This window comes from Miniopterus natalensis, chromosome 11, assembly GCF_054644295.1.
Source record: "Miniopterus natalensis isolate mMinNat1 chromosome 11, mMinNat1.hap1, whole genome shotgun sequence".
Classification (NCBI taxonomy): Eukaryota; Metazoa; Chordata; class Mammalia; order Chiroptera; family Miniopteridae; genus Miniopterus; species Miniopterus natalensis.
In genome coordinates, this window is record NC_142091.1 from 42487706 (window position 1) to 42511924 (window position 24219).

The 24219-nt window shown below is 41.3% G+C and overlaps 1 protein-coding gene and 1 pseudogene across 1 annotated transcript; both read right to left on the bottom strand.

Annotated features, from left to right (window-relative positions):
- Positions 1-8812: 8812 nt before the first annotated feature.
- LOC148091991 (developmental pluripotency-associated protein 4-like) lies at positions 8813-9819 on the bottom strand (annotated as a pseudogene).
- Positions 9820-11028: 1209 nt separating this feature from the next.
- LOC148091992 (interferon-induced very large GTPase 1-like) lies at positions 11029-18324 on the bottom strand. Its single transcript, XM_087822240.1, has one exon. It carries the CDS (start codon positions 18322-18324, stop codon positions 11029-11031), a length of 7296 nt encoding a protein of 2431 aa, XP_087678366.1.
- Positions 18325-24219: the final 5895 nt, after the last annotated feature.

Below are 24219 nucleotides of genomic sequence, written 5' to 3' on the forward strand. Positions count from 1 at the left end.
TATTTGTCTTTGATACCCAAAATGGATTTGGCCATGTTTCAAGTTGAGGACTCCGTCACAGAAATGTAGCACATCATGGTCAGGTAGAAGAAGGGCCTTTGCAAAGATGCCCTGAGATTTCATTTGCTGTGGGTCCTCAGTTGAAACCCCTTGTGTTGCCAAAGGCCTACCATAGCAGAGTGTGTGGACTCAGCCTTCAAGTAGTGTGGACTGCTGGGCCAACTTTCAGGGTGGAGGGTGTGGCAGTGAACTCAGGGGTTGTGCCTGCAGCTTAATCCTTGGAACAGCATCACCAACTCAGGAACATTGTCCCTGCCAAAAGTCTAGACCCCAAGTTAAGTAGTGAATTCAGCAGTGGTGTTCTGGAGAATTTTCAGCAATTAGGTACACAAAGGAGAGTGCTTGCAGACACCAGTAGGTGGCAGTCACCACAGCAAACTTTTCTACCAAGCTTGGGGAGAGATTCAGGGTAAAGATTGAGACTTTATTATTTTTCTCCTTCTAACTAGTGGATGGGATTTGGGAGAGATATTATATTCTAGACAAAAGTAAGGAGAGTAAAATATTTCTCTACATCATCTGAATTGTAGTGTAAGCCTTAGGATTCATCTTAAATTGCCCTTTTGCAAGGTCATTCAGATTTCTTTTTGGATAGCTTTTAAGAAGGGGAAAGAAAGGATCAGAGAAGTACTGTGCATATCAACTTACCTTTCTTTCTTCCTCTCCTCACTTTTCCATTCTTGTTTCTGATCTGTCTTTGAGTCTGGGAAGTTTAGGGGGAACTTAAACTGGTATCTATAGCCCATTTGCTCCTATGTGATTTTCCTTCTCTCTCTTCAGGAGAATGCTCTCTAGGCAGGAAGGTTTACGATAAATACCTCCACTTAGCAAACTTTTACTGAAGATTCAGTACATACAAGGGCCTGTTATAAATGTGGTATATAGAAAACAGAAAAACCTGACCTTGGTTTACACATAGGGAGCAAGGAAAATAGGTAAATGGTCATTTAAACAAATGGTTGTTTTAAAGAACCACTTGAGAAAAAAGGAGTTGAGACTAACTTTTATACTGACTCTTTCTAGGCTCCTGTCTGTGAAACTATGCTGGACCCTCTATTCATTATATTCTCTTTATCTTTTGCTAACATTTCTGCCTTGCATTTCCTTGCCACTTCTTATATTTTATTTTGTCTTGTTTTCATTTTCCCTACCAGTGTGTGTACATCTTTGGAACAAGATCAGTGTCTAATTCACTTTGTAAGCTCTGGGTCCTGGCAAAATTCTAGATACACAGAAATGTTGAGTGTGAAACAGCGTCAGTCTCAGCCTGTGGAAAGATGGATGTTCAAAGGTGTTAACTGCAATGCTATGTATAATAGTGAAAATGTAGGATCCTGGTTGCCAACCAGTAGAGATCTGGTTAATTACATACAAAGTGATGTTATGCAGGTATTACATTAATGATTGATATAGAACAATATTGTTGATATCAAAAGATGTCCATAGGAGATTTTGAGTGGAAAAGATTATGGGAAATTATGTATACTATATATTACTATATATGCAGAATTGCCTGTACTTAACTGTGTCCATGTGCCTGGAAGGATAGTGATTAAAATGTTTGACAGAAGTTAAACTGATGGGTAGGATTTTCTGTGTTTTTTATTTCATTTTGTATGTTGGTCACATTTAAAAAAATATTTAAATGAATAAATATTACTTTTAAAACAGAAACACTAGAGATTTCTAAAAATTCCATCAAAATCCGATTCTCTTTCTCCTATTCAGAGTCCTTCAGGGTCTCATTGCATATGGCAGTTCCCAACTGGGACAACCCAAATGTCCTAGGGACACTTGGCAAAGTCTAGATAAATATTTGGTTGTTATGACTGCCAGGGGTGCTGCTAGCATCCAGTGGGTAAAGGCCAGGGATGCTGTTAAACATCTTTTTTTATACAGAAAAGTTCCCCACAAGATAGAATTATCTATCCTCAAATGTCAGCACTGCAGAAATTGAGAAATCTGTCAGATTTATCCTTATAAAGTTCTTTACCACCATCTGGTGGTAAGAGAAGGACCTGCAACTTCCCTGTAGCTTCACAGGGAATTCAGATGACTGAAGAAGGGCCTCAGAAATAAGATGGGAAGCCATAGGACGGATAGCTATAGTTCGAACAGGAGTTTGAACAGGGGAAGAGCAAGGAAAATTCATGGTTGAGCGGGTCTGTGATATTACTAAGGCTGATATTTACTTGTGAGGCTACTATTCTGTATTTGTAAACCCTACATTAAGATTCCCAGTTTCCAGTTTCACTGTGACTCCAGAGACTCAGAATAACTAGGTGGTGAGGCAAGAAAGGATTTGGGTAAACTTTGTGGATATAAGTTGTCAGAAGTAGAGGGGATCTGCAGTTGCCCCCATAGGCACCACCCTAGGACATAGGATGATAAAGCTGCTCGTTTAGGAATAATTCCAGCCCAGAGCATGTGGGACCAAGGAAGGGCTCCCTGTTTTGGCTCATGTTACCTACCGCCTCCATCTCAATGTCTCCTAAGGAACCTATTTGCAAGACCTGGCCTTTATTTGACTCTACCCTTCTTACCCTTACCCTGAAGGCCATGTAGAAAACAAACATCTATTCTTGTGCTGCTCATCAGTTTTACCTCTTTTATTCACATTCCACTTTCTGTTTCCTAATTATTGTTTACTAATGAGTAGTCCATCTGGCAGCTATGCCTCATGCTCCCCTTCACTGCCCTCCCCTGGACTTTGGGCCACTGCTCACTCTCCTGCCTGCTGGTCACTTTTCGAAAGCCTGCATTCTCTCACTTTTTGAAAGGATGCTGTTCTTTTCCAATCAGTGTAGGAACCTATGGAGCCCTTATTTCCATTTTGCATTATTTCTTTATTTTCTACAATCCTATTATTCAAATCTATTTAGATGTAGCAATCTATACCAAGTCCATGTTCTCTTAACCATCTTTGAATTCCCTGTGGGTAATGGACTCTTGGCTGCCCCTCTATTTCCCTTACTAGGGTATTTGCGGCCTCCTGGTTTCTAGTGGTGAAGTGCTTGCACATAATTTCTATTCCTTTCCAGCTCCATCGTCCCAGCTCTGGACTGATACTCCTGCGATCACCCCTGGCCTTCAGAGGAGAGCCACCACTGACCTTCTTAGTGAAGTTGGTGCCTCAGTATCACATTCCTAATGGCTTGGTGAATGGTGTGTCCTTTGGACTTTCCCATGAAGTGTAACCCTCTTGTGGGCCTTCTGGCCTCATGTAGCATAACCATTCCAGTGTGCCCATCTCCCTGTCACCTTTAATTTTTTTCCCTGCATTGTCTTCCAAAAAACTGAGCAGGCATTTCTAGTCTGCCCAGTGTGGACTTTTGATTTCTCTGCGTCTCTAAGGGCCTCCCTTCTTTTCCTGAGTTTCCTCACAACAGTGAATTTGTCCAATCCAGAGGTGATTGCTTAATCATTGAACCTCAAATCCTGAGAAAATGTCCCCAAGGTGATGAATTGTTGCATATCCAGTCTTAAGTTCTAGCTCCCTTGACCAAGCACCCTCAAAATCATGTATTAGTGATACTCCCTTGCCACCTGCCAACACATACTAACTAGTTCTTGTGGCTCATTTTGGGTATAATCTCTTTTCATTTATATCAGGTCCAGAGGTCAGCAACTCAGTTCTTCTGGGATTTTACCTTAATGATAGGCCTGCAGCCAGGAGAGCTTTAAAGTGGCTTCCAAGGGAGGCCCTTATTGTCTTGAGAGGAAAGGCTTGTGCAATGTCATCCCAGCCTTGAGAAGTGCCAGCTCTCACTGTGGAGGCATGGGCTTGCTCTGTTAGCTCTGAGGTTTCAGGGGGGGCTGCAGACTTAAAATCCTTGGGGTATTCACTGAGATATCCATTCCTTGATCCAGGTGGAAGCTAATGGAAGCAGATGTGAAAGCAAACTGAATTACTACAGAGCTTGTGAGAATGAAGGGGGAAGCTCAGGGAAGTGGTCAGGCAGGTTAATCATAAAAGGTCCATGATATTTTCTAACCAAGGAGATTAATGTTATGTTCTAAATGGCATTCTTTCAATCTGTTTTATACTAATTCTACAAATCTGTGCCTTTTTAGAAGAGTTCTACTTGTGGAATGGCAGTGTGAGGAGCTTCATGGATCCATTCCTCACTGTAACAACAGAATTGGTGAAAATTATTTAAAAAGCCAACCAATTAAATTTTCTGGAAATTGTCCTAAGGCCTTACAGCCAAGGAAGGAACATTTTTTCAGGAAAATCTATTAAACTTGGTAACAACACTTAAAGAGTCTATTGATTGGGCCATGACTGCTCCATCCCTTCACTCTGAAGAGGTGTGGCCAAAAAGATGGGGCTTCCTTGCCCCACATCCCAGACAAGGGATAAGGTTTCTGTCTGAAAACAAAGGTCTCACCCTCTACCTTTCCCGTTGTCCATCTTGGCTGGAATATCACAGATGTGACCTTCACTGACCATCTGTTCTTCCACTTTTCCCTCCCCAATTTCCTGTACTTTCGAGGACCAAAAAACCCCACATTGCTTCCTGGAGAGGAGAGACAAGGCCGAGGTGTGCCGGCAGTCACCCCAAGAGCTTCAGAATCTAAGAACAACCCTATTCCCATTCCTTATCCAAGTTTAATAGAAACCTTCCACCCAGGCCCCATCTCTTTCTCTGAGGTTGCCTGTTCTCTCTCACTTCTTGAGCATGTACTATCACTTTAAAAATTTTACTGTGTTTTGCTAAATCTTTCTGTCATGCTCTCGAATCCTTCTTGGGCCGTGACAAGAATCTGTACCCTGTATCAGTGTTAGGCTTCCTTTGGCCTCTGCGGGTTCCACCCGGCATCACTACTACCACCATCTAACATATTGGAACACTTACTCTGTGCCAGGCATATGCATTCTCTCAAGTAATCCTCACACCGCTATGAGGTGACACCATTTTACAAAAGAATAAAATGAAGCAGAGAGAGGTTGAGTAACTTACCGGTGGTCACACAGCAGGTAACTGGTGCAGGCTCTACGCAAAACCACGCAGTGTAAGTCCCGAGTTTGTGTTCTTCACCCCACTGCAAGCTGGCATTCTCCACCTCTCAAACCTGACTCATCTACTAATTTATTCCCTCACTTTAAATTGCTTCTCCCTTCTTCCTTCCCCTTTTTAGTTTTTACTGGGATAACTATTCTAATAAATCATTTGCATGTGATTCTCTGTCTTAGGTCTGATTCTGAGGGATCTCAGACATATTACCTTCCATACTGCTTCAGAATTGTGACAGTGGCTTCTCTACGTCTTTGATTGGCTGATTAGTGTTGGAAATAGTGGTAACTGCTGATAAGGTATCAAAGGACATCAACACCTTAGAGGTGCATTTTGAGCTGTAAGTTCAAGTCACATTTATTGAGAACTTACTATGTTTTCAACTGTGATTTCTCAAGGATCCTTTGTTGAATATTCCTGCCAGTGAAGTCCAGATGAGACTATCTGAGCCTGTCAATGTGGCTCTAATAAGATGTTACTCAAAAGCAACAGAGTAAGGATCTTAGGAGAAGCACTAAAACGTTATAACAACATATGCTTAGAGAATTGTTAGTGTTTGGCACTGTCCTAAATGCTTTCTATACAGCAGTTCATCTATTCTTTCCAACAACAGCATGAGGAATGTACTAGGCTGCAGACAGGGCACTTGAGCACGGAGTGGTCACATTACATGCTCCAGGTCTCACAGGCACCACTACAAAGGTAACAGTTTTGGTGATTGTCATGACAATGTCAATGATAGTACAGATGCTTTCCTTCACCCCCTTGTCCATTCATGCATCACAGCACTACCAGAAAGGCCTAAATAGCTTTTTCAGACCTTAAAGAAAGGTTAGGAAGATTAACGAGAATTATAATTTTGATGGAAGGGGAAAAATAGTATGTTTCATATGTCTTTCCCCATAGTCCAAAGGAAGAGCACTCCAAAACTTAAGGGGGTCAAGTTTTATTCACATCCTGTTGTTGTCAGCTCAGGCTGCCATAACGTAAAACCAAATTGGGTTTCTTATACCAAGAAATTTGTTGTTTTCAGTTCTGGAGCATCTAAATCAAGATTCTGGCTGATTAGTTTTTGGTGAGGGCACTCAGTCGGGCCATAATCTTGCTGTTTGACAGCTTCCTTCCTTGGTTGGTTCACTTGGAGAGAAAGGGATCTCTCGGATGCCTCTTCTGAAAAGGGCACTGACACCATCACGAGGGCCCTGTCCTCATGAACTCACCCCACCCTAATTACATCGCAATGTGATTTATATCTCTAAATCACATTGGTAGTTAGGACTTGAACAGGTGACTTTGGTCAAACGTTTAGTCCATAACGCACCCCATTCCTACACTTTCTCGTATTTATATTCTCCCCCTGAGAGACAGACCTACTTCAAACTTTCTCACTGTGAATTTTCATTTTCATTTAAGAAACTCATCTTATTGCTATTTGATCTTGTCTTAGAATCCATCACCCTCTTGGCCCCGTTCCTAGAGGCCTTGTGATTCCTTCTTTCCCTCTGCACTTGGGATCTCTTGCTTCACTTACTCTCCAAATCCTCTAAATCTACTAATGTGATGACCCCCAAGTCCTGGGTTACTAAGTTCCTCACTTTCAGTGACCCTTGTGAGAGCCACTTCACTGACCATGTGAACCTGACCTCTACTGCCCCTGCAGGTCTGACCCCCTCTATTCCTGTGAACTACACCTGGCCCCAGTATTTCCTCCTCTTGATGGTCACGTGGTTCTCACCCTTACTGACTCTGTTTCCCCTTCCAACATGGTGCTGAGGGCATCTCCCTCAGTGACCCCAATCCAGTGACACTGTAATCCCCACAGCCCTGATCCCACCTTGGTGGCAGCTGTACTCTCTCCAGTACTATCACAGAAATCCCCATTCCTACATAGTCATCTTCTCTCTGTCCCAATGTACTTCTTCCCAGTTTTGTTTTTATACCTTGAGTACAGCTTCTTCATCTCAGATAATAATCACACCACTTAAATGCCTGAGGAATTTACCAAAGATCTTTTTTATTTATATGCAATAATTTTGGGTTGAAAATCAAAGTTAATATATATGATAATTCTTAGTTCAAAGCCATTATGGATTCAGTAAACAAATTAAAAAACCCCACACTCAGTACATGTTATCTGAAAATCGCAGTTTTCAAGGAGGAAGACATGTGAGAGACAGGCATCAGGCGATGAGGTGTTCTGTTGCTGTCGCCATTTGAAGATGATCATATTAGGAGGTCCTTCCAACTCTTACTGGGACGGTTTTCCAGAGAACAAAAAGGAAACCATACAGTTTAAGAGCACACACACACACACACACACACACACACACACACGTAATTTTTCTGTTCTAGGATTTCTTCCATAGACGTGGGTCATTTGACCTCAAACTGAGAGTTTGCTTGAAGTCCTTTGAGGGTACAAAGGCAGCAAATTCGGCACTTTTATCTCCATGCTCTGAAGACGCAAGTTTTGGACTACTGTTCCCTGGATTGTCTGTTTTCACAGGCTATGGAGGGGTAGAGAGTGTGCCTGAGATGGAAGCCAATGGATGCTCTATGTCCAACACGAAGAAATTCTCTCCTTTGTGTCAGGACTCCTTTAACTCATCAGCTTTGAGAAGCCAGCATAAGTCATTCTTTCAGAAGGTTTAGGTTTACAGAGTGGACGTTCATTTCCTCTTCAGGCTCTTTGTTGGTTTTAGAGTGTTTTTCCTTTTTATTCTGGTCAAAACCCTATGGCTTAAATAGTCTGAAAAGTCTCAAGGGTACCTATTGATAAGCATTTCCTTACAGTTTAATAACAAAAAAATTCGTATTGAAATATCAGAACCTAAAAACTATATATATTCTTTGATATGTCATTATTGAAGCAATAGTTTTTATTTTTTAAAGTGTATATTATTTATGACACTGGAAAAAAAATGAACACTAATCATCATGCCTTTTGGCTTAATCTTACTCAGTTAAGAGCATTAACAATAATTTGCATACAACAAAGTTTATGGAACACAGCAGATGAATTACTTTACATACACATTTTAAACTTATTATGTACTTATGACTCAGAAGTAACCTTGAGCATTTTTAAACAGCAAAAATATACAAAACAGTTACAACTGGAACTAACACCGGCAAAGTGCCCTGTGTTTTTATCCCAGAGACCCACCATAGAAATCTCAGGTTAAGGAAACTTGGAAAAATGCTTTGTATCTTAAGAATGTGTTTTGGGGAAAGTGGAGAAAAATAACAGCTTTTCCTTTGGCTTAAGGTAGTCAGCAGTTAGAAGTTATTCAACTCAGAGTTAGGAGGCAGCAGCCCCTTAAGGGGTCAGAATTCAGAGGCAGGAGTCCAGCATGAGTAGGAATACACCTGCTTCCACATCACTCCCTTCACAAAGTTCACTTCAGATTCGCTTGGTGAGAGCTGCTGGGGTCACTTCTGCTTCAGATGGGTAATCACTGGACGGTGTGGGTGACTTTTTCATCTTAACTGCAATGAATGATAATTTGTGGAATGCTTGTCCGTTTTAAAACACAAATGTCTGTATCCCAGCAGGCACTGTCAGGAGTCTGAAGGTAACATCTGCTCCCCACTGGTCTGTGGGCCTGTAAGCAGGGAGCATGGGGGGTGTCCCGCAGCCTGGAGTTCAGCTGTCAGTGGCACCATGGATGATTGTAGCCACCTTTCTCCTATTAATTATAATCATAGAGGTACTTTTTCTTGGCATTATAATCTCACTGAAGCCTTTTCATTAATACCTTATTCCTCGGTTGTGGGCTCTATCCCTGGTCCTGGTTGGGGCATGTGGGGGAGGCAACCAATCGATGTGTCTCTGTCACATCGATGTTCCTCTCTCTCTCCTTTCCATTCTCTCTATGAATGCATTTGGGGCACAACTTATTGTCCTCCAGGTGCGGGGGTGGAAAGTTGCAGGAAGGTGGCAAGAAGGGTGCACACACTTTCCCTTGTTTTTCAGAAACCCAGGCTTGCCCAGTATAAAACTGTAGTTGAACCCAACCCTCTGTGTCTGCAGGGAGACTTTTCCATGGACCACACACCACGACACCAGAGGCCTCCTGTGGCAGGCCATGGTCTCCATCTTCCCAGTCATGGCTGCAATTCTGCTCCAGGAGGCAAACACAGCATCCGGGGTGGAAGTTGTCACGAAAATATGGTCCATTCCCTCAAGGAGAGCAGTAGCACCCCCTTCAGGAGCAGGCACCCCCTCCTCAAGGGGCGCAGTCCCTTCAGGAAGACCAAAACTTTTCAGAGTCATTTCCTCCTTTTTCATCTTCAATTTCCTTTGTGATTCTGTCAACGCTTTGGCCTCCTTTGCTGTGTCAGGAAAATCCTTTTGATTAGGGTAAGCCTGTTCGCACAACCTCTTATACACTTCCAATTTCATGCCTTTGGTGCTCAGCTTTAATTGCTGGCACCAAGCCCTCAGGATGTCTCAGTGAAGCAGGTTAACTGGTGGCAATTTAATGGGCAGTGGAGGAACTGGTGGCTTCTTGTGAACTCCTACTCTTTTATTGTCTTGTGCCATCTTTTGTGGACAGGAAGCTTTGTCATCTTTCAAAGATCTCTTTTGTTTGGTCTCCTTCCCAGAGGTTCTTTGTACACTTGGTTCATCAGCAGCCTGATGTTTCTCTTTAGCTTGTCCTGGTTGGGATTTGCAAGCCTTTTTCCCCTCTCCTGACTTCTTTGGGGAGTTCTGCTTCTTGCTTTTTGCATTTTCCATACTCAGAAAAGAAATTGAGGTTTAGAAAAAAAAAATCTTCTTACTTCTGAAATGGCCCCTGGCCCCGAAGTAATAGTTTTTAAAACCATTAATGGTGTAATCAAATCTGACCTTGTTCACAGCCTTGATTAAAATGGCCCTTTTAACCTGCTCATAAATCTTGTTCCAAAAGTCAGTCAGACCTTCTTAGACTTATATAAATACTGAACTTTGGATACTTAAGGTTTTGTGAACAATTCTTTAAAAATAAGTTTTTATTGATTTTTTTTAGAGAGAGAGGCAAAAAGGAGAGAACATCAATGAGAGTGAGAATATCGATGGGCTGCCTCCTGCACGCCTCCTACTGTATAGTGAGCCTGCAACCCGGGCATGTGCCCTGACCAGAATTGAACCCATGACCTCTAGGTGCACAGGAGGATGCCCAACCAACTGAGCCACACCGGCCAGGGCAAAGAACCATTTTTTTTTTTTTAAAGCATGCACAGGGAACTGTGAAAAGGACAGGGACAATGAAGGTGATGATTCAATGAGAAAAACAGTTATTTGTTTTCTATTTCCCATATTTCCTTAATGTTTCCTAGATTGATGCAGGCTCTAACCTGGTCAAGTCTGTGTTATTCTTTCCCAGAACACAATATGTCTAAATATCACTATGCTTGGGAATCATCCTTTTAAAAATACTTTTCCATTCAAGGGTTAGTAACTATTTGTCAAAATTTCAGAGATGAGAAAAAATACACTTAAAAAATAAAGGCAATTTGTAGGTTCCAGCCAACAACAGTATATTGGTTTGGAATAGTCATGTGACTAATCTATAGAAAATTGGAGCAGTCTGCAATGATCGTGATTTACCTCTATGAAAGTGACTTTCTCTGAGATTTTATAAAGCATATATTTTAAAATAAAAAAATATTCTGAATAATAGTTTAAAATATGAAGTAGGTATTTTAAATGGATATTATTTGATTTTTATAATAATGTTAATATTTTTTAGATATTTGTTTTTTAGCCAGAAAAATTTGAGACAAAGAGAAAGAAGTACTTTCACAGGAAGTTGTCTCTTGAAATGCTGATTAATTTATCTTGCAGTGTTTTATTTGAAAAATGTAAATAATGTAGGTTGCCATTGAGAGGAGGAGGTATTTTAGGATTTTTCAGGTACTGTGACTTTTTTTTCAGATTCTGATATTCTTTTGTGGTCATTGAGTATTATTGCTTTTTCAAGTCATCAAGCACATCCTGCTTTGTGATTCTGGCCCATGCCTCAGGGATTTCACCTCTACCTATAAATTTTTTCTGATATTTTTCTTCTAGGTTTGATCTGAAATGACAGATAAACCATTTCCAGTATGGCTGGGCAGATGTGTCTGGGGTGATGCTCCATGTGGCATATTCCCCTCCTGCCCGGCGATACTCCTTATATGGGAATCTCATGGCTTCATCATCATTCAATATAAAATGACTGTTACTTCCTACCAAACTGGTACAGTAATCAGTGTCCAACTCTTCTGTTTTATAAAATCGCCATCCATTGATACCCTGAGGACGATGGAAAGGAACACTGTGGTCTCCATCGTGTGAAGGGATTGTGTTTGTACAAATTGCTCCACAGAAGGGACACTGTTTCCAGCAGCCACAGAGATGTTCAGAGAGAATTTTCTGAATGTCAGGAACCATTTCTTCCACAGGTGTATTCAAACACTTCTGTTCTACTGTGTTCATTGCGGGGTCCAAAGCTTCACTCATGGCTTCTTTGAGAAACTCAATATCTTTTATCTCCTGGTGTTCAATGCTTATCAACTCTTTTCGTGGAAAGTTCAAGTTACTCCCTAGGTGATCACAGAAAAAATCCAACCATCCAGATGCAGTGCTGCTTTTATCTTTAGCTATTGCTGTGGATTCATGAATAGCTGAGAGGATGGCATTCTTGATGTCACCTACACTTATTTTTAGAAAAGTCTTTATTTTTTCACTTCTTTGTTCTAAACAATATATTTTAATGTGGTTTTCAATGTAATCCCTAAAAAATGATTTAGGATGATGAAGGTACTCCCAGTAAGCATCAAAGTTTTCTTTTTCTGCCAGGAAGATAAGAATGTATTTCTCCAGGTTAGCTCTGTTTCCATTGAATGCTGGGCAGGTAGCTCGCATGTCCCCAGCAATTGTAAGGGCCATTTTTTCCCAAATGGTGGTGTAGACAGCAGGAGTGAGTTTGTTCCACAGAAAATCAACAAATGTTTTGATTGAGGTTGCTCCTTGACAAGAGATCTTAAAACTCATGAAGAAATCCCCTTTCTTGCTTTCCAAATAATTTACAGGGTCATTTACTCTTTTGAATATTCTGTGCATCTCCTCAAACTTTTCTGATGCTCTTTTGAATAAACACATAGATAAGTCAATTTTATATTTACTTGTAAATGTGTATCTTTCCTTAGTGTGAGCAGATTTCACCTCCTCTTCTATTATTCTCAGGATTTCATGGAAATAATTTGGATCGTAATCACGCTGCTGCCTCTGAAGGTGTTCAATATTTTCATTAAACCTTGATAAAATGTGGTTAGTGGTATGATTTATGGATTCTTCATCATGTATTTCTAATTGCCTTGGAATTAGGTGAAATCTTTTGCACATTTTGACATGTTCAGCATAGTTGATTTTAAATATTTTCCCACAACCTTTCTTCAGTATATTCACCATGTTCGTCTCCTTTTTAAAATGTTCCAAAAGGATGCCTTCAGAATCCACATCAATCTTAGGCTCTGGAACTGGAGGGACAGTTGAGGACACAGCATAGACCCATTTTTCCCAAAGTTGATCGAATTTGGAATGTAGCTCTTCCTCACTCAGTTCTTTGCCCTTTACAGTTAAAGCCAATTCTCGGCTTCTGTCCAATAATTCCTTTTCATAACCTGACTTTTTGTTATCCAATGTTTTTTGACTCTTTTTATAACTAATATGTCCCTCGGCTTTACTTTTGCTGTCTAAAATAAGTGCTTCTTTAAGGTTTATTAGCTTATTTTCAAAACTTGCTTTCCACTGAATCAGTATTTCACTCTCTGGATCTTCATTAAAATATTTTTCAAGTTCTTGCTTGATGGATTTATATTTTTCTGTAACTGGAACCTCAAGTACACTTATTGTGAGTGTCTGGATTTTTCCATTCTTAATCTGGTTGGTCAGCTGGTTCTGCAAGTCTAGCACATGACTCCTCAGCTCCCAGCTCCAGTTGTTATACATGGTTTCCAATTTGTTCATGGCCATGACCTCTCGGGTGTTCCTGAAACTGAAAATAAAGTTCTCATTCACCAGGGCTCTCCACAAATCTTGAACTCGCAATTTCACATCTGATATCTTCAATATGCTCCCCTTACATTCCTGTTTGGCAGCCATAAGAATTCCACTTTTCAGTTCCTGGACGTTGTGGCTGTAGCGAGGATTGGGAGGGGCCATTGGGGGATTGCCATCCCAGAGGTGAGCAAAGTAGTAGACATGAGTATTGACGTCAAATTTAATGATATCACGGAAGCCAGTTACATCTGAGCACTGTTCTTGCTCAGCTGCAGTCACTGCCATTTCATCTAGTTTCTGCTCTAACCTCCTCCTTCCTTCCATAGTTTGATCTTTAGCTGTGACTTCCCCCACATTCTGATGGACAAAGAGGCAACTTGGGGAGATTTTCACTTGTTTCATCCTCATAAAAGCTTGGACAACTATTTGCAGAATATCTTGCATTTCTGATGGATTTTCCCCAAAAATATTGATCAGAGTCAAGTTTCCAAGTCCAATGACAAAGGTTGCTAACTCATTGTCATGATTTTTAGATTTGTTGCTGAGTTCTGGGGCCCGAAGTCCTTCTGTATCCACAACAAGCACAAAGTCAAAGCCCAGTTCCTCTGTGAAAGTCTCCTCTACCTTCAGGAGTTGCATGTAGGCCCCCCGGGTACACCTCCCGGCACTGACAGCAAACTGCAGCCCAAAAAGGGCATTCAGCAGGGTGGACTTCCCTGAGCTCTGCAGGCCAAGGACAGAGAGAACAAAGAGCCGTTTGTTTCCAAGTTTCTCAGAGACCTTGTCAAAAAGAGCTGCCACCCACTTTAGAGGCACATATGAAGCATCCCCATCCATCAGCTCAATGGGAACACCAGATATCATCAGATTTGCAGCAATCTGGGGAAGGGAGAGATAAAGATGATCTCTTGTAGAGGAAACTTCTTCTAGAACTTCATAGATCTGGCCAATTTCTCTGAGAAATTGCTCAATTCCTAAGGTACATTCACTTATATCTATGCAGATATTTTCTATCTCTTTTTGCCAAACTTTCAGGTTGTCACTCTTTGGTGCCTTTTGCTTTTCTGTTTGTATCAGTGACCACAAAGTGGTTTTCTTTTCATTCAGTTTTTCCAAGTGTCCTGCAGTCAGGTTGTCCAAAAACACACTCAGCCATTGCAAAAAGTGTGTGGTTTGAGATTCTGAATGATTTTGAAGAATTTCAAGGAAAGAGTACATTAAGGCGTTGAGAGGGAAGGCTCTGGTCAACTGTTCACGCCGTATATTTTGTTTTTCTGTCTCAATTTCAGTCTTGTGCTGTTCAATGCTTCGATTCCCCTTTTCTCTCAGGTGATAGAGTTCTTTGTCCTTCTTACACCAAAGATGCCACAGGTGTCCTTGAAGGGGTAGTAAGTTTCCCTTCACCTGAGATATATTCATTTCCTTCAGTAGGGCCATTAGGACCTCTGCCTTTTCTTTACCTTCCTTGCATTCTGTCTGGTCTTCATCAATAAGGAATCCTTGCTTGCGAGCAATCAATGTACAGTCCTCTAAGCTAAGAGTAGTCACTGAGACATCTAGCAAATGCCTGATAGTGGAAACTAGCTCCTCTGTTAATTCTGCTTCATTTCGGTTCCTGATCCCAATAAACACTTTTTGGTTAGAATTACTGGCCCTGGTTGTTTCCTGGTCATCAACTAAACAAATCAAAGGTCTTGCTGACTGATTCAGGTGACGGACAATATTTCGGTTTTCTTCATTTTTATCAGAAATGGACATGAGGACAACAATGAGAGAAGAGACCTCCTGCAGGAAGGTGAGTTGCTTCTTATGTTCCTTTGCATCTCCATGAAGATTGGTGAAGGTCAAGCATCTGTCAAATCTGTCCTCTTCTTCACCCCCAGGACAGAACCAGCAGATTTCCACCACTCCTCCCATCAAGAGACAGTGTTTGGTGCTCCCTCTGCAATGTCGGTGGAAAAAGACATTGTGTTTATGCTTACTGAGAAGACAGTTCATGATCTGAGATTTGGAAGCAGAGAAGCCAGTTCCAACTCTGATAAAGGACACGATGGGGGTAGAGACACGGCACATCTGCTTGTTCTTGTAATTGATCTTCTCCTCCTCTGGTGATTTCCTTGGTTCCTGCCAGCTCCTTCTAATTTGGCTGAGAGACCAGAGAGAGAATTCAATATGAGAATTGCAGGGATTAGGTATGAGAAGAGGGAGGGCAAACTGGCAAATGGAAAGTTTGGACAAAATATATTGTCTGGCAAAATCGTCTGCACAGTGAAGAATTGCCATCTGAATATCCATAGGGTGAATATGGGGCCTAGGACTAGTGGCTGAAGGAGCAGTAGGAGCATCACTGTCTTCAAACAAGTCTCTATATGGATCAATAGCCTCATTTTCCTGATTTGAGGCACTTGGATAGACTTGATTCTCTGTGTTTTCATCATTCCTAAAGACCACATATCTCAGCCCATAGTCCAGCACTTGTAGCTTCTGAAGGAAATATAAGGGAAGCTCCTTTTCAGATCTGGGCTGGGTGTTGTACACAGAAGTCTTGTTGATCAGATGGAACTTAGCTCTGCTCATCCTTTTTGAGTAATACTGTTCTAGGTCTAGACGCTTGAGTAATTCGAGGAAGGCAGTATCTTCTATGACTTCTACTTTGCTATCTTTATTATCATGTGGTTCCTGGGATTTTTCCTTTCCATGGAAAATACTTTGGAAGTTTTTTCTTACCTCTTCCATTTTCAATGAAGACATAGTGGCTTCATAGTTACCATCAATGAGGAATCTCAAGTCTTTCTCTAGGTTTTGCCAATCGTGATCTGCTCCAGGTTTGGAGAGGACATACACAACTTCTTTTGACAAAGTTTGGCCCATGTGACATCTTATTAATGCCAAGCGCTGTTTCTTCTCTTCTGGAGAAACAGCTGTGACTCCAACAGTTGCTGTAAGACCTGTGAGCACCAGGAATGCCTGAGCCCTGTAGGTACAAACATTTTTGAGCTCCTGGTACTTATCTTGGGCAGTTTGCATTTCCTTCAGTAGGAAGTGTAACTCATTACATCCCAGGAGGTACTGAAACTTATTGCTCACCACATCATATCCTGCCCCAACTGCAATGGAAAGTAGCAAGAGCTGTGTGTCTGGCTGCTGTGTTTTTTGTAGGTGATTCAAGAAGCAGCCAAGAGACAAGCTGACGTCATAAGTGGCCTTCCTTTGAGCTTCTTCCAGTGTTTCTGCAGACTCAGATTTGGCCCTCACTTCCATGAGGTCATTCAGGGTTTTCTGTAAGATTTTAATTAGCTCAGGAAATTGGGAGATGCTGGTAGGCTCTTGCTGTGACTGTGACTGGAAGATCCACTGCATGATGGACTGAGCCTGAGGAAAGCTTTTCACTCTGTAGATGTGAGGATCCAAAAGGCTGCGCAATTGAGATTTAATGAACTCAGTTTCATAAATGGAAGATTTTTGGCAAAAGTTAACAGTGTTTACCAGAAAACTCTGCAGACCACAATCTGGGAGGCATATGTTAACCCAAGTGTCATAACCTTTAACTTTTTGACTCAACATTTGCATGAAATTTATCAGTGTTTGAAGCTGCTTTTCAGGATCAGATACCTCCCAGGATTTCACATCCTCTAGGAAAACCCTAGCTTCCTCCCTGACACTCAGGAATTCTTCTCCATCCTGGATCTGGGCAGTGAGGCCAGTCAGAGCACTGTAGCTATCTTTCAGTAACCTAGCTACCTGAAGAGGATCTTTAAAATCACTTCTGTAGTTAGAGAGAATGATGTCCCAAATAGGCACCAGCTGAAGTCCCCGGTCAATGACACACCAGGTTTGATTACTGGCAACTAGGCCAGCTTTCCACTGGAGAAAGCCATTTGCTTCTGGTGGGCCACCTGTCTGTGCCACAGATAATTGGACTTTGGTTTGGAGATTTTGGAAGATTGTGCTTTCGGCGGCAGTTTTTGAATGAGAGTCTGACACCTCTGTACCTGCAGCTACTTTCACTCCAAAGCCACTGTAGCTGCCTCTTATGTAACCATTCAGGGCCTCTGCTGACTGCTGTTTTACTTCTTCCAGCTGCTCACTTCGGAAACCCTCTGAAACGGCTTTCCACCAGTAGATTCCTCCCAGGTGCAGAGGGCCCTGGTTGGCATGAGAGCCAAACCTGTGGAAGAAAGCTTCAGTCCTGTGCCTCAGCAAGGTGAGTCTGCCTGGGTCTGCAGGCTGTCCCAGAAGGTCTTCAATGCATTTCAGTTCCTGGAGAGCAGCCTTGGAGAACTGGAGCTGATCAATGCGAAAGTGGCAGGAGGCAAGTGGGACATAGCTGAACTTGGTAGAGCAGAAATAAGAGTGCTCAGAACGTGATTGTTGGGTTTCCGTGGATTCTGAATGTTTGCTGTGGTCCATACCAGCTTCCAAGGTAAATCCCCAACCTCCGCCCTTGACTGCGGCAGTTACACTGAAGCCCAACTTCTCTATTGTCTGGGTGAACATGGATTCTGCTTGAGAAGATGTAAATTCCTTGGTTTCCATCCGTGTGCCCTGCTCAGGGCCAAACAATAAGAACTCCTTGGGGACACTGAGTACCTCTTCTCTCTTCTCTATAAGCCCCTTTTGGTAGCTGGTTTTGTAAATTCCCTGCAGGGCCAGCCCTCCAGATGCCCACCTCACCAGTTCTCTATCTGGGAGGTTTTGCCTGTGAGACAATGTTCCCTCTACGAGGCTGAGTTGTCCCTGCATGTTTTCCATCACTTCTCTTAGGGATTTTTCAGGTGGTGGCCAGTACTCTTTGGGAATCTCCATTGCTTGCCTCAGCTCTGCTTCTTTTTTCCTCACTGCCTCTTCTTGTCGTTGCCTCCCTTCTGACACTAAGTCTCTTAGCTCTTGGAGCACCTGCTCTGCCTTCTTCTGCCTTTTCTTTATCATTTTCACTTGAGACTCCTGTAACTCTGAAAGGCTCTCTGCATGTGATAGGTTAAGTAGCTTCTCCAGGGCCCTCTTCTCCCAGGAATGTTGTGCCTGGGATTTCAGTTCCTGGAGATCTTTTTCTTCTAGGTGTTGTAAGGCCTGGACACAGGTCACACCCAGGTGTTCCTGCAGCTTGGGCAACCAGTACTCTACTGCAAGTCCTACTTCTCTCAGCATCTCTTGGAGATCTTGCTTCATTTTGCCTTTGTGAAGGGGCTCACCAGGGGTGAACTTTGCTGATTCCATGACTGTGGAAAGAATACACTCAGTTAGCTTGTCATGACCTGAGGAAGCGTCAGCCACATGGAAGAAAGTGTAAGAATACTAAAGATGCAATTCTTTAGGGCTTTATCATCCCTTCCTTTCATTGTTCCATCAAATATATAAGTGTTTAATAAAATTTGGTGTGTGTGCGTATGCATGCACGCAAGACATCTTTCAGTGTGTTCTCAACATGGACTGTTTTTGTAGTTGCAAGGATGAGTTTTAACATAATAGCCTGGCTTTTGGCACATCCTCTTTAAACAGGATCAATTGCATGGAAAATATTAAGCTGATGGCTGCAGTTTTAAAATATACATGCATTTGATAGCTTGATGTTTACTTTAAAAACAAGAGTGATAACACCAATAATTATACATCAGTTTCTATCAAACTTATGTTGAATGGTTCCCTTCTTCTCTCTGTCACTTCTTATGCCATTTCATAATACTTATTTACTCTTCTGTCCTTTAAAATGCAGTTCTTAACATCAGCATTGTGGTGGCATAAGATGTTTCTTAGTTTTTGTCCCTCATTTTATAACAGTGAATTAGACATCTATTCATAAAGAAATGCTCCTCTGTGGGAACTGTGCAATCTAGCACCATATGCCAAGGGGTATCAAACAAGTCTCACCCACCTTAGTCTCTGGTAATAGGCAGAAGACCTTGGTATGGTCTGTGGAACAAGCAGGGCCAGTGAATCTGCCTGAACCATCTTAGCATGGTTGGAAAAAACCTTTATAATGCTGACCTTGGCAGATGCCCAAAGATGAGAGAGAATTTTTGGAAGTCCAGTCTTCCCAAGGAGAGATTGCAGCATGAGTTTGGTGATATTACATGGGTGAAACTATCCAGTAGTGGCAATCTTTCCAGTGGGGAAAAGGAGAGTGGTTAGTGAGTGCCTGGGTACCCGCAGTTGTGTGGGACATGGCTTGAGAAACACATTGCTTTCCTGCAGCACTCAGAGTATTATGGCAGGACCTCTATGACCAGCGAGAAGAAAGAGATGGGAAAGATGCAGAGAAGAATATCAAAGGGCATTAAAGAGATGAGGTTCCTGTTGATTTTGCTCAGGACTTCAGCACGAAGGCCTCCCATGTCCCTCTGAGAGAACCTCACCTGAGGATCTCCCCACTGGGTATGCAGGCACTACCAATATCCCAAGTGCTAAGCCCATAACTCCCCTACATTGTGGCCACCCGCTTGTGTGCACACCTTTGTTCAGCAGGGAGAGCTAATCTGGAAAATATAGTGAAATCAGAAAAACACACTGGGATCTGTGTGCAAGAGAGAAACAACACACTTGGGCTATAGCACTACCTTCTAGAAGACAAAAGAGAAGTTTCCAGTAGCCAACCTGGTGAGTTGTAAGAACTGGAGATGACATAAAAGTTTAAGAATTCTGCTACAGGAGAGAGCTAGAAGAGGAGCAGGTGTACCCACAGAAAGGCATACAAAACCCAGATATGATAGCCTGGGCCTGTGGTGCAGACTTTCTTGGAAGGCTGGTTTTTTTTTTTTTTGTTTTTTTTTTTTAAACATATCTTTATTGATTTCAGAGAGAGGAAAGGAGGGGGAGAGAGAGAGAGAAATCAATGATGAGAAAGTCATTGATCGGCTGCCTAGGCCGCAACCCGGACATGTGCCCTGACTGGGAATTCGACCCCGATCTCCTGCATCCTAGGTCAGTGCTCAACCGCTGAGCCATGCCTGGCCGGGCTTTTTTTTTTTTTTTTTAGCATATCTTCATTGATTTCAGAGAGAGGAATCTTGGAAGGCTCTTGAAGAGGTCTGGGCAGTCTTGGGGTAGAGAGATGAATGGGGTGAGACTGAGTTGTGTGGCTCTGGGATGAGGGCAATTTTTCCCTTGCACACCCAACTGGCACCACTGTTTTTGTGCCGAGCCCTCCCTTCACATGGCCAAATCTTGGTCTGTTTTAGCCTAATAGTGTCTACTGGCCTCACTCATGACTCCCCGAGACCCTACTCTACCATAAAGGTCTGCAGTCCCCTGGCAAGTGGTGTCAGGCCTTGGTATACCCTGAAACTTGCTGAGTGGCTCCACACTCAGCACAGGCACCAAGTTTGAATCTGTATCAACCTGCTGAACACCACTCACCCCTAACTAGTGACTCACTGAGAACCTTCCTCACTCAACTTGTGTGTAGCCAAGGGCTTTTTAAGTGACTGAGCCTCACAGGTTGCTAGCAAGTGGAGGAGGATCTTGGGATGCCTTGGGCCTTTTGATGACCTGCCCCTAGGTCCAGTGCTGGTGGAAGCCAGCTTTGGTACATAGATTGGCCACTCCCACACTCACCCAGGCTTAGCAGAGGCAGCCACAAACTGTGGATTGCTTTGTAGCTTCATACAGGTAGCACCAGGCTGGTCACAAGGTGTGCTTGACATTGACCTGCATCAGAGTCACTCTCAAGAGGCCCCAGAACCAAGGCACATCATAATTAAAATGCCAAAGGACAAAGACAAATACAAAATCTTATAAGCAGCAAGAGAAAGACAGTTAGTTACCTACCAGGGAGCTCCCACAAGGCTGTCAGCTGATTTCTCAACAGAAACATTTCAGGCCTAAGGGGACTGGCACAAATATTCAAAGTGATGAGAAGCAATTATCTACAACTAAGACTACTCTATCCAGGAAGGCCATCACTTAAAATGGAAGGAGAAATAAAGAGTTTCCCAGACATAAAAAAGCTAAAAGAATTGATCACCACCAAACCAGGATTACAAGAAATATTAAAGGGTCTTTAGGAAGAACAGATAAAAAAATATGAATAAGAAAATACGGGAAAGAAAAAAATGCTCCCTGAGAAGGTCAAACAAGTAAAATCAGTAGATCAACCAACTACAAAGCTAGTATCAAGGTTTAAAGAAAAAATTATGAAGCTCATGTGTAATTACAACAATAAGATAAGGGATATACACACAAAAAAGGAAAATTAATGACAAAAACTTAAAATTGAAGGAAGGGGTGAGTAAAAATTGTAGTGATTTTAGAATATGTTCAAACTTAAGTAACCATTAACTACAAATAGACTGCTATAAGCATATATATGAAGCACATGGTAAGCACAGACCAAAAATCTATAAGAGATAGACAAGAAGTAAAAAATTAATCTAAACATAACACTATATAAAATCACTGACATACAAGAGAAGAGAGCAACAAAATAAGGAAGAAACATAGAAGAACTACAGAAACAATAGAAAACAACCAATAAAATGACAATAACTACAAAATTATCAATAATTATTTTATAGGAAAATGGAATAAATGCTCCAATCAAAAGACAAAGGGTGGCTAAATGGATAAAAACACAGGACCCATACATATGCTGCTTACAAGAGACATACTTCAGATCAAGAGACACACACAGACTGAAAGTAAAGTTATGGAGACGTTATTTTATGCAAATGGAAATGAAAAGAAAAACTGGGGTAGCAATACTTATGTCAGACAAAATAGACCTTAAAATAAATGTGGTAACAAGAGGCAAAGAAGGACATTTTATAATGGTTAAAGAGATCAATCCAACGAGAGTATATAACTCTTATAAACATCTAGACACCCAACATAGGAGCACCTAAATATATACAGCAAATGTTGATGGGCATAAAGGGAGAGATTGACAGTGAGACAATAATAGTAGGAGACTTTGACACTCTTCTGACATCAATAAATAGATCATCCAGACAGAAAATCAAAAAGGAAACAGTGCCTTTAAATGACACATTAGACTAGATGGACTCAATTGAAATTTTCTGGACATTTCACGGCAAAGCAGCACAATATACTTTCTTTTTAAGTGCCTATGGAACATTTTCCAAGATAGGCCTCATGGTAGGCCATGAAACAAATCTCAATACATTTAAGAAGACTGAAATCATATCAAGCATCTTCTCCAACCACAATGGTATGAAATTAGGATCAATTACAAGAAGAAAAAGAAAAAACACACTAACACGTGGAGGCAAAATAACATGCTATTAAACAATGAATGGGTTAGCAATTAGATCAAGGAAGAAATCAAAAGATACCTTGAAACCAATGAAAATAAAAGCACAACAGTACAAAATCTATGGGACACAGTCAAAGTAGTTGTAAGAGGGGAGTTTTTTTGTTTTTTTAATATATCCTTATTGATTTCAGAGAGAGGAAAGGAGAGGGAGAGAGAGAGACAGAAACATCCATGATGAGAAAGTCATTGATCCAGCCCACAACCCAGGCATGTGCCCTGACCGGGAACGGAACCCCGATCACCTGCATCCTAGGTCGACACTCAACTGCTGAGCCACACCCCTCCGGGTAGGAGGGGAGTTCTTAGCAATAAAGGACTACATCAAGAAACAAGGAAAAAGCACGAACAATCTAACCTTACACATTAAGGAAGTAGGAAAAGAAGAACAAACAAAGCCTAAAATGAGTAGAAGTAAGGAAATAATAAAGATCAGAGCAGAAATAAATAAAATAGTCTAAAAGAATTAGAAAAGATCAATGAAACCAGGAGCTGGTTCTCTGAAAAGATAAGCAAAATAGATAAAACTTCAGTCAGACTCATTAAAAAAAGAGAGAGGGTAGAGGCCCAAATACATAAAATCAGAAATGAAAGTGGAGAAGTGACAATGGACACCACGGAAATACAAAGGACCTTAAGAAAACACTATAAACAGTTATATGTCAAAAAATGGGACAACCTGGAAGAGACAGCTACTTTCCTACATTCATACAATCTTTCAAGACTGAATCAGGAAGAAATATAAAATTTGAACAAACGGATCACTACTAAGGAAATCAAATCCGTAATAAAAAAACTCCCAATAAAGAAAACTTCTATTCCAGATGACTTCATAAATGACTTTTACCAAACATTGGAGGAATAAATACCTAGTCTTCTGAAAGTATTACTAAAATTGAAGAGGGAGGAAGGCTTCCAAACTCATTTTACAAGGCCAGAATTACCTGGATACCAAAATCAGACAAAGACACTTCCAAAAGAGTCAATTATACGCCAGTATCTTTGATGAAAATAGATGCAAAAATCCTCAATAACATCTTAGCAAACCGAATTCACTAATACATGAAAAGATCAGATACCATGGTCAAGTGGGATTTATTCCTGGGATGCAGGGTTGGTTCAATATTTGGAAATCAATGAACAAGATACACCACATAAACAAAATGAAAAATAAAAAATTACATAATCACATAAATGGATTTTGTAAAAAGCATTTGACAAAATCCAATATGTATTTATGGTAAAAACTCTCAGCAAATTTGGCTGGAGCAGGGGTGGGCCCATCTGGCCTGAGGGTCATATAAGGCCTGCAAAATCTTTTGGTCTGGCCCTGCCAAGGCAGTTACAGGCGGGACTCAAAATTCAATAAATCTAGAGCTTTTTTCATAGCAACAGTAATTTTGTATGGCCCATGAATGATGTTATAAATATACAAATTGCCCTTGGCAGAAAAAAGTTCCCCACCCTGAGCTAGAGGAAACATATCTCAACAAAATAAAAGCCATATATAACAAACCCACAGCTAACATCATACTCAACAGTGAAAAGCTAAAAGTTTTTTCTTTAAGATCACAAACAAGACAAGGATGTCCACTTCAACCCCATTTATTCAACAAAGTATTGGAAATCCTAGCCATAATAATCAGACAAGAAAAGAAATAAATGCGTCTGACTTGGAAAGGAGAGTTAAAACTGTCTTTATTTGCAGATGACATGATACTGTACAGGGGTGGCAAAAGTAGATTTACAGTTGTGAGTATGTGAAACACATTGAGACATTTTTTTTGAGTTAATAAAGCTATTGTAATTATAACCCGTATGCTTTTTCCATATGAACAACTGTAAAC